Source organism: Tympanuchus pallidicinctus, unplaced genomic scaffold (genome assembly GCF_026119805.1).
Source record: "Tympanuchus pallidicinctus isolate F22 unplaced genomic scaffold, pur_lepc_1.0 scaffold26, whole genome shotgun sequence".
Lineage (NCBI taxonomy): Eukaryota > Metazoa > Chordata > Aves > Galliformes > Phasianidae > Tympanuchus > Tympanuchus pallidicinctus.
In genome coordinates, this window is record NW_026294743.1 from 844,659 (window position 1) to 857,009 (window position 12,351).

The 12,351-nt window shown below is 37.1% G+C and overlaps 1 protein-coding gene across 4 annotated transcripts in view; it reads left to right on the plus strand.

Annotated features, from left to right (window-relative positions):
* The window catches only part of LRBA (LPS responsive beige-like anchor protein), a 363,075-nt gene that overhangs the window by 63,845 nt on the left and 286,879 nt on the right, over positions 1-12,351 (plus strand). For all 4 annotated transcript variants that reach the window (XM_052690432.1, XM_052690429.1, XM_052690431.1 and 1 more), the window contains exons 23-30: positions 1,493-2,482; positions 3,498-3,673; positions 4,283-4,436; positions 4,824-5,004; positions 6,254-6,381; positions 6,737-6,844; positions 7,743-7,914; positions 8,554-8,998. In XM_052690432.1, coding sequence (XP_052546392.1) covers positions 1,493-2,482; positions 3,498-3,673; positions 4,283-4,436; positions 4,824-5,004; positions 6,254-6,381; positions 6,737-6,844; positions 7,743-7,914; positions 8,554-8,998 — 2,354 coding nt within the window. The remainder of the gene's footprint in view (positions 1-1,492; positions 2,483-3,497; positions 3,674-4,282; positions 4,437-4,823; positions 5,005-6,253; positions 6,382-6,736; positions 6,845-7,742; positions 7,915-8,553; positions 8,999-12,351) is intronic.

Genomic DNA, 12,351 nt, shown 5'->3' on the forward strand with positions numbered 1-12,351 from the left:
ATAACATTTGTCTGTATTGACTTTCTTGCCACATTCTTTTGGTATTAGCGATTAGCAGTCCTGAAGAGCACAATCTGGTTTCCAGAATGTTAAAGGGGTTGCTCTGTAATGGCATCCAAACACTTGCCTATTCCTTGTCTGAAGTGAGACTGACTGCAAAATTATACTACATCCCTGTCCTGTACATTACATTTTTACCTTTGGACTCAAGCTGAGCAGAGAAGAGCCTGTTGCAAAGCTGGTTGCCTCTTAATTTTTGTGGTCGTTAAGATTCATGCTTGTACTTTTCGGTTGTCTTGGTTGGAAAAACAAAGCCTATCATTTGTTTCATGTGTTAATATGCAAGATTAATCTGTGGTACCAATCTGACTTCAAGTTAGGACGTAAGTTATCACAAAACAAAAAAGAAACAAACAAAAAAGAAAAACCAGAAAAAAAAAAAAAAAACAACACCAGAAAAACATTCAATAGGAAATTCCTAAAAGAGATAGCACAAAATGATTTTGGTCAGTCAGTTAAAAGTGTATGCCAACAGTATCTTCGTCTGTTAAATATCTCCTTTTGACTTGTTGAAATAAAGCTTTTTAGTAATTTCAGAAATAAGGGAAACAGGGAGATGGAGAAAAGGAGTAAGCTGACTGTAGGTAACTTCCAGTTGTCAGGACTTCTATTCGTAAGTAATGCATTTGACCAACAGTAGCATATTTACCTCGTCAAGTTTTTGAAAAATAGTTAAAAGTTGAAAAAAATGAGCTTGTTAACATCATGGTCTTCAAGTTGCCTTTGATATCCTGGCTTTGGGATAGTTGAGAGGGGTTTTGGAAATGAGTATTTCTGAAATAACAGCAACAAAATGACAAAAATGTCTGAAGCTGCTTAGCAGTACACGGCAATCAGATGTTTCCTAGGTTCATCGTGATAGAGGGATGAGCTTTCAGTTGTTTTTGCCGTTTATGCTTTTTTTGTTTATACATAAGGTTTGGAACCAGTGTGGAATGACTTTTTTTTTTTTTTTTTTGTAAACTGAGGAAGGATTTCTCTGTTCTGTTGTCAGAGACTGTTATATAAACTGGAACTAATGAAGTGCTCAAAGTCATGCTGGTACAGTATGCTGCTCCTACAGTACATTAATACATGTTTGATGAACAGTGACAAGTCCTCTGGCTTACGTATTCTCTTCGTGAGACAGGAATACCTGGAACTGTCAACAATCCACAGAATGGGAGCATTAACTCTTTAACTCCCGGTGCACTACATGATGTTACGATACCAATAACAAAAAATCATCAAACTGTGACAAAATACTTCCTGTTAGTTGAAATGATTTGCAATATAAAATTCATTTTTGACATGTTATTTTTGAGAAACGTGAGGATAGCATCCAGTACAAATTTATAGTAGAAAATAGTGATTTGAATAAGGATTTTGAGTTTTTTCAGAGGAAATGGTTATTAATGTATGTGTTTTTGTCCTTTCAACTCTGTTCTTCTAGGTAACCTTTGAAATGCACAAAGAAAGTCTTTCTCAAATGTACAGGGAATACCAAGAGAAGGAAGGTGAAGAGAGTGTAACATGTCCTTCAGCTTCAATTAGAACAATTTCTGGAGTTGGCCAAGGAGCTGAAATTGTGGGAAAGAAGCAATGTTTGGAATTAAAAGAAGCTGCTACTCCTCCTCCCTTCCGTGATGATATGGAGTCCGGTACTGAAAAAAATGAGTCAGAAGGTGAGGAGCAAACTCCTTCAGTCTCTAAGCAAAGGAACGACTTCAAGGATGAGGACAGGGAAACTATGCAGGATCTAAAAGCAGTGCCTTGTTCAGAGCTTTCTCCAGAGCCTGAAGCAATAAAACCCAGTGTTTCTGAAATTAGTAGTGGAATAGCTGAAGCAATTGAAGATTCTCTGAGCAGAGTTCATGAGCTTGTGGAGGAAACAGCTGCTACTGCAGCTTCTTTGGTAATGGAAATTTATTCGGAAGGAGAAAGTCCAGGAATGGAAAGATCAGCAGTGGAAGTAGAAGACGATGATGACTTTGTTGATTTGAAAGAGGAGAGTGGTATGCCTTTACCTTCAGAAGAGTTTGCAGAAACAGACAGAAAGGATAGCTCTAATGAAAATGGAGAGGCAAAGCAGGAAAAGGCAATACAACAGGAACTTGAATCTGTGCTTTTAAAATCTGAAGATACTGGAGGCGTGGATGGGCAAAACAAAGAGCTGGCTTTATCAGAAACAGTCAGTTCTGCAGCTGAAGTAGTGACTCAACCGAATTCAGAAGGGGAGAAGAAGCTGGAGGAAGAAAAGGTGCTTTATAGTGAAACGAGAATAGCTGAAGATACCAATGCACATGTACCAGAGCATGCAGGATGCTCTGAAAAAAGAATTGCCAGGCTTGATGTTTCTAGTGTTGCATCTGATACAGAAAGACTGGAACTGAAAGCCCATACGCGTCTCGAAGCACCTCTACCCCCCAGATCTCTACCTGAGGTAAGGTCTATCTGTTCTTTGTACGCTTAGCTTAAAAATAAAAGGAGATTCTTAACTGCTAGCATTTTTAAGAAATGGTGCCCATGCACATTATGGGGGTTTTAATGTATCTGTATTTTGCTAGTTATCTAAAGAACGTTTTCAGACTTCCATTAAAATAGCCATAATTCTTGCAAATTTGTGTGCTGTGAAGTTTCTAAGCGTCTGTTCTTTGTATATCCAGTTATTGATGCTGATAGAGACTGAGTGCTTTGCTAGTTATATCCTTCATTTGTCAGTTATTCCATTCTTAATGTCGAAGAACTGAAAGAATCATTCTGATTTGATTTCATCTAGCGTTTTTTCTGTTTCTTTACTGAGCTCCCTTAATCTCTTATCAATCTGTTTGCCTGTAATTGTAACCAATTGAATTATTGAGTAGCTAATGTTCCTTGTGCAGAAAAAATGCCACTGAATTAAAATGGCATCCTGATGGAACTTGTTAAAATACTCTTTACTCTTGGTTCTCTGCAGGTGCGCTAAATTTTACGGAGGTAACCCTCCATTGTGTCAGCTTATGTTTTTGTGCAAGTATAATTTAAAACTGGGCTTCTGTTGTCTACTGCTGTGCTCCAGTGCTCTAGTTTTTAAGTTTGTCTCAGCTTTTCATGGTTAAATAGTCATGCATCTGAGTTACTTCCCTTCTGCAGAGATACCTGTTAATGGATGCTCTTCATTCTGCACCATTCTTCCTTAAAGGAGGAAAAACACTCCCTACAACATATACTCCTCCTGTGGTAAGGTTGAGTTGCTGCTTGTGTATGCTTAGACTGACAGATGTAGTAGTGCAGCTGTAGATTAGTTTGTAGGTTTGTTGTATTCAGTAAGTAGATTTTGTGTAGTAGTTTTAGCTTTATTTGTAACTATGCGCGAAGTCAAAACTTGTGCAGTATATAAACATTGAATGCCTTTCCATGGAAACCAATAGCTGTGTGTATGGGTATTTTTTTTGTTAAAAAAAAAAATGTGTTTTCAGATGTCAAGGCAGCAAGATTCTTCAGGACAAGAGCTAGCTCCTACATCAGATGGGCAGAGAAGAGACTCTAGATCAACTGTGTTCCGTATTCCTGAGTTTAAGTGGTCTCTGATGCATCAGCGCTTGCTTACAGACTTGCTCTTTTCAATTGAAACAGATATACAGATGTGGAGAAGGTAAACCTGTGCTTTCCATAGGATGATCTAGACTGGCGACTTGATTATGATTAGATTGAGATTGCCTTGAAACCGTATCAGAGTTGCTCTCCAACTTGGAAAGCTGCACATGTGGTAGTTTACTCATACTCAGAAATCTATTTTATTGCCTATGTTCAAACATGCATTTTTTGTTGTAGTATTTATTCATACTGTAGTATTTATTTATGTCTTAATATTTTGTTTTTCTAAAGATTTATGTTAGGATTTAGTTAATAGCTCCAGGGGACTTTATTGTTTGCGTTGATACAGTGCCTTCTGCTATAAAAGATAATCACAGACCAGCCTATAATACTTATTTATGCTAGATGTTAATCAGACATCTTGATGTTATTAGCTGGCTGTGATTTGGAGAGGTTTAAGAACTGAAAGGAAATGTTATTTTAGGTTTAGAGTAAGGAACATCAGCCAAATTTTACCGTGATATTTGCTGCCCTTTGCTGACTGAATTTTTTTGTAAACCAACACACTAAAATACTGTAAAAAAAAAAAAAAAAAAAAAAAAAAAAAAAAAAAAAAAGCTGTTTTCTGAAAGTATTTTCACAAAACCCACTTTTGTGTTTTGGACAGTCATTCTACAAAAACTGTGATGGACTTTGTGAATAGCAGTGACAACGTCGTATTTGTGCACAATACCATTCACCTCATCTCTCAAGTGGTGGACAACATGATCATGGCTTGTGGTGGCATATTGCCACTGCTTTCTGCTGCCACATCTGCTACTGTAAGCTATTTCACTTTCATTCAAATATTTCTTTTGGGGAGTATGCCTTCCTTTATATAGCATATTAAATATATCTGTTCTTTTGAGAAAGGGGAGTACTTCCACAAGCATCTTTCCTGCCTTTTGCTACTTCCACGTTTTCTCAAAGATAAATAGAGCGCCTGCCCTTTTTGCTTAAAGAGATAAAAAGTCATCACTTAGCTGCATCATCCCACAGTGGTCTCGAATAAAATTAAATCTGAATATTAATCATATACTTGGAACAGTTATTAACTACTGCTTTGTGGCTTAAAATTGACTTCCACCATAGGTTTTTCTTCATTTGATTTATACTAAGTATCATCTTTGTGAAGTAGTTAACATTGCTTTGAATTTTTCTCTCTGTAGCATGAATTGGAGAACATTGAGGCAACTCAAGGACTTTCGGTAGAAGCTTCTTTAACATTTCTCCAGAGATTAATTAACCTTGTAGACGTGTTAATTTTCGCAAGCTCTCTTGGTTTCACTGAAATTGAGTCTGAGAAAAATATGTCATCTGGAGGAATTCTACGACAATGTCTTCGACTGGGTAAGCAAGTAAAACCACTTAATAAATATAGAAGCTTGATAACATTAAATAATCAGCTACTGGTAGCTTGATTTTTTTGTTTTAATTTTTTTGAAATGACTAGGTTTAGTCAAACATGCCTTGGGATCTTTTACTATTTCACCGTTACTGTACTTTCCAATGCGTACGCATTGTGTTTTTTTCCCCTCTGTTAAGTTCAAATAAAACAAATGAGTGAAGTGAGTTTGGTAGCCTGACGGTTGTGGATGTATGTCTTCATTTTATCCATGAGTGGACACGATAGTTCATTTTCCTTAGACAGTCAAGACTGAGAAGGCTACAACATTAAGAAAAAGAAATCTTGCACTGTGTATAAATCTATGAACCTTTATACGTCTGCCTCAGAAAAGTGATGTAAATATCGTGGTCGGTAGATAAAGGACAAATGCCAACTATAGATGTTTACTTCAGAAGGGATCAAACTGATCAGCAGGCTTAACCAGGTCTACAGTAGGTTCAATTCAAATTGGATCAAAGTGATCATTTCTAAAAAATTATAATAAGAATCATTATGCATCCAAATGGTTAATATAGGAGGACAGCATTCATGGCAGTTGCATGCTGTAAGATTTCATTGCAATGATAAATTTAATTTGCATGAGAGCCAGAGCAGCTGAGAACATCAACAGTAACTGGCCTTCCTCTCCCTTTCTAGGCAATTAAATCTTTGTGCAGGTAGAACGAGATTTATGGGATGCAAACAGGTATAGAGGTGGGGTAGTTCTTTTTTCCTTTGAAAATCATATTAGAAGATAAAACAGGTACAACTGTGAAGCTAAAAACAATAAAGAAGTTTGTAACATGTAATGTAAGAGTATTTAGTCCCAGAGCATTGTGAAGCAGCTTTTCTCATTTGTTTATCTAGTGTACCTTCTGTATCTTCCTTGCCAGTGTATGAAATAAAGCTACTTCACCTTCCCTGTCCCATGAGATAGAATGCATGGTAACAGTTCAATGAGAAGTGAAAAAAGGATGTAATAATGCTAACTTAATTTAGAATTATAAGTTATTTGTTCTAGTAGTTTGGTATTAATCATTAAAGTATTTTGAGCAGTATTTTGCAATTATTTAAAATTTATGGAAACAAAATATTTTCTTTTATTGGTGTGCTTAAACTTTAATAAACTGAAATGTATTATACATCTCTGTAAAGGATATAGACAATACTATTTCCCAGGGTAATTCTTAACTTTTTTTTTTTTCCTTTAAGTGTGTGCCATAGCAGTAAGAAATTGCTTGGAGTGTCAGCAACATGCACAGTTGAAGCCAATTGGAGACCTCACAAAGAACCAAAAAACAGTGCAGGGGTTTATAGGAACAGGAAAGTCTGCAGCGAAGGCAAGTATGAGAGCTCATTCGGGAAAACAAAGTCAGTAATTATTACTCTCTGCAGTGGGGTGGTTTTTGAAATTCACAACCTCCCTGCTGATACTTCAATTGATCTGAAGAGCATGAACACTGGAAATGCTAAAGCGATTTTTTCCAAGGTGCAGATTGAGCGTTTACATACTTAACCTCCCACAGTGAAATAATTGTGTCAGAAGAATTTGCCGTGTCAGAAGACTTTATTTCCTTCAAATTAGTATCTGACCTTTGCGTTCCTACTTATGATAGTATTATGTACAGAGGGAAAGGGTATGCATTTTGTGATTCTTAGTAAAATGCTTTTAAAAATAGAATCTTTTTTGTACAGAGTCCAGTGGACATTGTGACTGGTGGAATTTCTCCAATACGAGACCTTGACAGACTTCTGCAGGACATGGATATTAATAGACTTCGAGCAGTAGTTTTCAGAGATATAGTGAGTTACCAGTCATGTTGTTTCCTTTGTAGCCAGGCTTCTGTGTTTACCTCTTTGCCTGAACACTCTCTGTGTGACAGTTGATATAAATTAATTATTCAAAAACTGAGTACTGCTCACAGTAACAGAGAAAGCACAAACTGTGGGCTGTGTTGCAAAACTGTACAAAACTGTTTTTCTTTTGGTGGATTTGTTTTAACCAAAGGCTGAAGCGATAATCTCAGGCTAAGTCATTGGCTGTTCAGAAGTGGCCATATAGGTCTTTTCATTTCTTTCACTGGTAGTTCTTGAGTGCTCGGAGGAGGCACTTGACATAAATCACAATAAAATGCTTTTTCAGTTTTTTTATTAAAATCATTAAAATCTTCAGAAAGTTATATAGGTAATGCAAATAAATATTTGCATTTCTTGTCTGAATTAAACACACCGCAGTACAGCCATGCAGACAGTCTGAGGATGAAACAAATCATGACTTGGGTTCTGGACTTCTATTTCCTTCATTTTTATACAATAATTTGTAAATGCTTTTTTCAGTTTTGTTGAGTTCACGTGCCTGGTAGTACATCCAAGTTGGTGTCTTGGTAAATCAGGGGAAACATAGTAAAGCAAATGCCTGTAAATAAAGAGAACTTAGTCTCTGCACTAATTTTAGACATGTAGTCAAAACATACAACCTTACTCAATGCTGTCATTTATATAAGAAAAACGAAGGGATTAGTGCTACTTGAATACAATTGCTTTATAGGTGAGCTAGATTGTGAGTATAGAATATTGTTCTTTCTTTGACGTATCAGCTTACATTCAGTTTGTTTATGGTAGCGCTGGGCATACTTTAGAGAAAAATAAGCATGCTACTGGAATTGTAATGGAAAATCTGTGTGTGTGTCCTTTTCTACAGGAGGATAGTAAACAGGCTCAGTTCTTGGCTTTGGCAGTTGTATATTTTATTTCTGTACTCATGGTTTCAAAATACAGAGATATTCTGGAACCCCAGAATGAAAGAAGACCACCAACCCACAGTCAGTCATTCAAGGAATCAGGGAATGAAAATAATGGAACTTCTGCTGCAGGTGAACTGTTAATTATTTGGCTAAATGAAATAACTTATGCGTTTGAAAATGCTGTAGAAGTCCACTTGAGGTCATACAGAAATGAGTACATTGTAAGCACTTAAATAAACAACATGTAACTGTTGGGTTTGTCTCAGTATTTGTATGAATCTTTCTGATCTGAGAACAACCTGATCTGTAGATTAATGTTGTCATGTAGTTCAGTCTCACTGACGTAGGTAAGTATTCATGAATGCTTGTTGCAGAAACATTATGATTTTGCTTACAGTTCAGTATGCGTTAGCAGAGACTGCCAGCTTCTCATTTTTGCTGCAAGACTGTATTTTTCTTTCTCTTTCTACTCTTCTTCAGAGCACTCAGTTCATTTTCATTCTTTCAGTGTTAAGTCTATGTTTTCTGTTACTTTGTCACTGCAATTTTGGATGGTAGGTCTTTTCAAGCTTCTTAGAAATTAGCAGATCTTTTTCTGTTCTGAGTTTTATATTAAATACTTAAAATAATAAATCTGTAAGCAGGTAAGAGGAAATATTATGTTACTTTCTTTGTCGCCTGTCAGTGTTACTTTCTTGGAGCAATGTGGTGAATTCAGTTGTGTTAATAATGAACTTAAAATTTGTTTTCTGACTTTGCTTTGAACAGATGTGGAACATCCATCTGCTGCTCTTGGTGCTTTAACTTCAGCTTCTGCTGAAGATTCAGAGTGTACAGCATCTGTACAAAGAAGGGACTCCGGTCTTGGGGAGGAACCAGCTTCAGAGCAAACAAACAGTTCGGGCGGTGTTGCTGAGGCAGAAGCTCTGAGTGTCAGTGCAGGTCCAGATGCTGTCAGTGAAGTACTTTGCACCCTGTCCTTAGAAGTAAATAAGTCTCAGGAGGACAGAGGTGAGACTGGACCAGAGGACAGTAAGCCTTCAGCTTCTGTGCCAGCTGCAAAAAATGTTAATGTAAAGGACATTCTGAGAAGCTTAGTAAGCACACCAGCTGATGGGACTGCAGTTGATCCTGCTCTTCTGCCACCTGCCTTTCTTGGAGTTCTTGGTGATGGAGCTGCTGAGCAGCCCGTACAGTTCCATTCTTTTGACAGGTAATGTAACTTCTAAAATTTTTGATCTATTTCAGGTTGCTTAAGCTGACTGTAAAGAACGTAAAGTTGGTGCTTCGTGTGACGAGATCTCACGTACAGTCTCGTCTAGTACTTAATATAATCAGGGTGCTTTGGTTTATAATTAGAGCTTGTGAACAAAGTTCAGTGACATCTCATAGGCTCATCATAAAGGTACTGGAGTATACTCTGCAATTCATGGGATGTTATGTTATGCTACAAAATACTATAGAAATGGAAAATGATTGGTGGTGAAGTAAAACCTGAATGCCTCAGACATCATTTGATTTCAAAAGTGGACTCTTCTGTGCCCATGCACGTTTACAGTTCAGAAGCAGTACTGAAAGCATGCCAAGAGATGACCTACAAATGATTGCAAGAGTAAAAGAAAAGATTTTGAGTGTGAAAGCTGTTGTTTAATCTTGCCTGTTTTCCTAAATGCAGCACTTTCAGGTTTTTTTTGCCACCTTCTTTATCCTCTGCTGTGGATACCTGCTGTTACTATCTTTGCAATTGTCTTTGTCTCCCCGTCATTTTTCCTTGTGATCACTGTGTTCTGAACACTTCTGAAGTGTTTCTGTATCCCAATAGTATTTGCCAAATGTGCCTTTTTTCAAGCAAATAGTTTTTAGAAATCCCGGAGAAAGACTGGGGCTTTTTCAAGAGAGTACTTTGATTAAAAAAAAAAAATTAATCTTCTGTATATGGAAATTGCTCTGCAGGCAGTGCAGGCTTTGCATTAGTTTTCTCTCTCTTCATACTGATGGTAACAATGTGAAATAGAACAGGTGAAATAGCTGCAAGGTAAGATGGATACAGATTTGTGATATGTTAGGATAACTGAGGTAACTGAGGTTTAGTATTGCTATGAACCACTTAAAGAGGCAGATCACTGTCTTCCTGACTAAGTTGGTTCCAGCACGAAGAAGAGGAACCATGTATTGTACATGTCCTAAATGAGGAATTGGCTCACAGTCTAATGAGTTATGTTACGTAATGTGCTTTTTATTAGTTTCAAAGGACCCTGGAAATACAATGGATGATAAAGAAATTCACTTCTGTAGATTAGCATGTGTATTGGTAATAGGGCTTTGTATGTAGTTTCTCTTGCTGTGGACCAAAAGAATGCTGGCTAGTTAACAAATGGATAGTGGAGACAATGGAGAAATCAACTGGGTGTACTTCCACCTCTAGACTACTTTTATATTTGTTTGTGAAAATACATGTTTGTATTGCCATGTGGTGCTCAAGTCCTGTTTTCAATCTTTCAGGCTTCATTCATGATATGTATTCCTAAATTGTTAGATTTGCTTTGTTATTATAATAGCTAGAACCCATTTTTTCCGTTTTGTTTTATATTCCTAATACTCACAGTGAGTTTAAAATGCTTCCCCTTACCCCCCTCCTTCCTTTTTTTTCTTTTCTTTTTGAAATCTCTTTTTCCTGATGATGATTTTTGGTATTCCCTAAATCTCGATCTCATTAGCTCTTCATCTTTTCCAAAATATATTAGGCCACATTGTCTTTTACTGTTCTTCCTGCTTTTTTTTTTTTTCCTCAAAGACAGCAAGTAAAACTAAGGACAAAATAAAGAATCCTTCATATATTTGCACACCTGCTTCTAGAAAAGCCTTAGTCGTATACGGAAAACTGACAGTGGATCGGATGTGAGATATCCCTGGTTAGCAAGGTATTATTTACTTATTTATGGATATCCTTTGGCTGTAGTATCTCTGCAGTCTGTAACAGTCTTAAACTAGTGATGACCCCCCCCCAAAAAAGTGCAAGTTTGCCAGTGGTGGGAATGCAGCTGTATCAACATTTTTGTCAGTTCAGATCCCCATATTGCTAATGGAAGAAGGAATAGTGCTTGTTCTCTGGCTAGATTACAGATGGTGTGTGCTAGCACTTGGCTCCTTTGCTCTTCTCTCAAATATTACAGTTATGCTTAAATGCTGAACAGGAGAAAATGTTTGGGGAGCAAGAAGGTGGTGAAGATAGTCTTAAAAGTAGGAGAACAGAGACACTGAATAATAACTTGTCATGCCCCTCTGTTTCTGCTCCTTGTGGCACTTCCCTATAAATACCCATTGTTGCTCTTTAGAGTAAGTGGACAATTGATGTGACGTAATGTACAACTTTAGAGCTGTGACTGCTGTTTGTCTTCAGGAAATTCTTACGGTTCATTGTTGAACAATAGATGTTTGAACCACAAAAAGTGGTATATTTGGTAAAGAACTACATGCTTTTTTGCCTTTTCATCTTTCCAGTGACACGCAGTCCGAGATGGACTCTTCTTTTTCGTTCTCCATATTGCCAGTCATTTCAAACTGCCACTCTGAAATTACTTGACCTTGAGACATAATTACTTTGTCACTGAAACTAAAGCAGTTTAGCAGGAAATGTATACAGGCATGTGGAAGGGATTTTGTGATATTGTGCGTAGATGGAAGCAGCAAAGCAGCAGCATGCTTATGAATGGAGGAGCAGAGGGCAGGCAGTTCTGTGGGGGTTCATGCAGCTACCTTGGCTACTCCACGCCATCATGAGGGTTTTACTTTGCTGTGACTTTTTGTGTTTGATGGGAGGAGCTAAATAAATGAGGAGAAGGTTGTGAGCTAGGATAAACTATTTGATCCATCAGTAGTTGCATGTGACCTCATTAAGCCAGCTGTTCTGTGTTTCTTGGATGCATTCTTATCGTGGTTTTTTCTTATGGGTATGTCAGACAGACAAAAGTGTACTTAATGGTGGAGAATTTTTATCCTTAGTCAGTTGTAATCTGGAAGGGACACTCACAATCTTGCATTTCTGATTAAATGCTTATTTCTGATGAGATTTGTTTCTAACTAGTAGTAAATCTGCTAATCAAGAAGATACAGTAACTGTATATATGAAACATGTATGTTTAAAATGATATGTGGGGGAAAGTTTCATGACTACTTGAAAGTGGTTGTATCTTTAGATAATGCGATCACTTAAAATACAGTGACATTATATGTAGTAGCAGTCGTTGGAAGGAGTTATACCAGGGAAAGAAAAACCTTGTATGGCAAACTGTAACAGAGCTTTCATCTCTGGGCTATACAAAAATGCAAAGAGTACATCAAGTAAGTTTGGAAAAACAGGCATTGGGATGCTCTCTTTCTGTGTCTGGTTTAAATATAACGTGTTGTCTGATAGCGAACAAGCTCTGAAAGTTAATATTTAACTTTCTTTCCTAAAAACAAAAAAACCCCACCTTGTTAAAAGTTGTTCTCACGTAGCAGTTTACTGCTGGGGTGTCTCTGGGAATTTCGAAGTATCTCTCTGATCCTGCATTTATCTCAGGAATG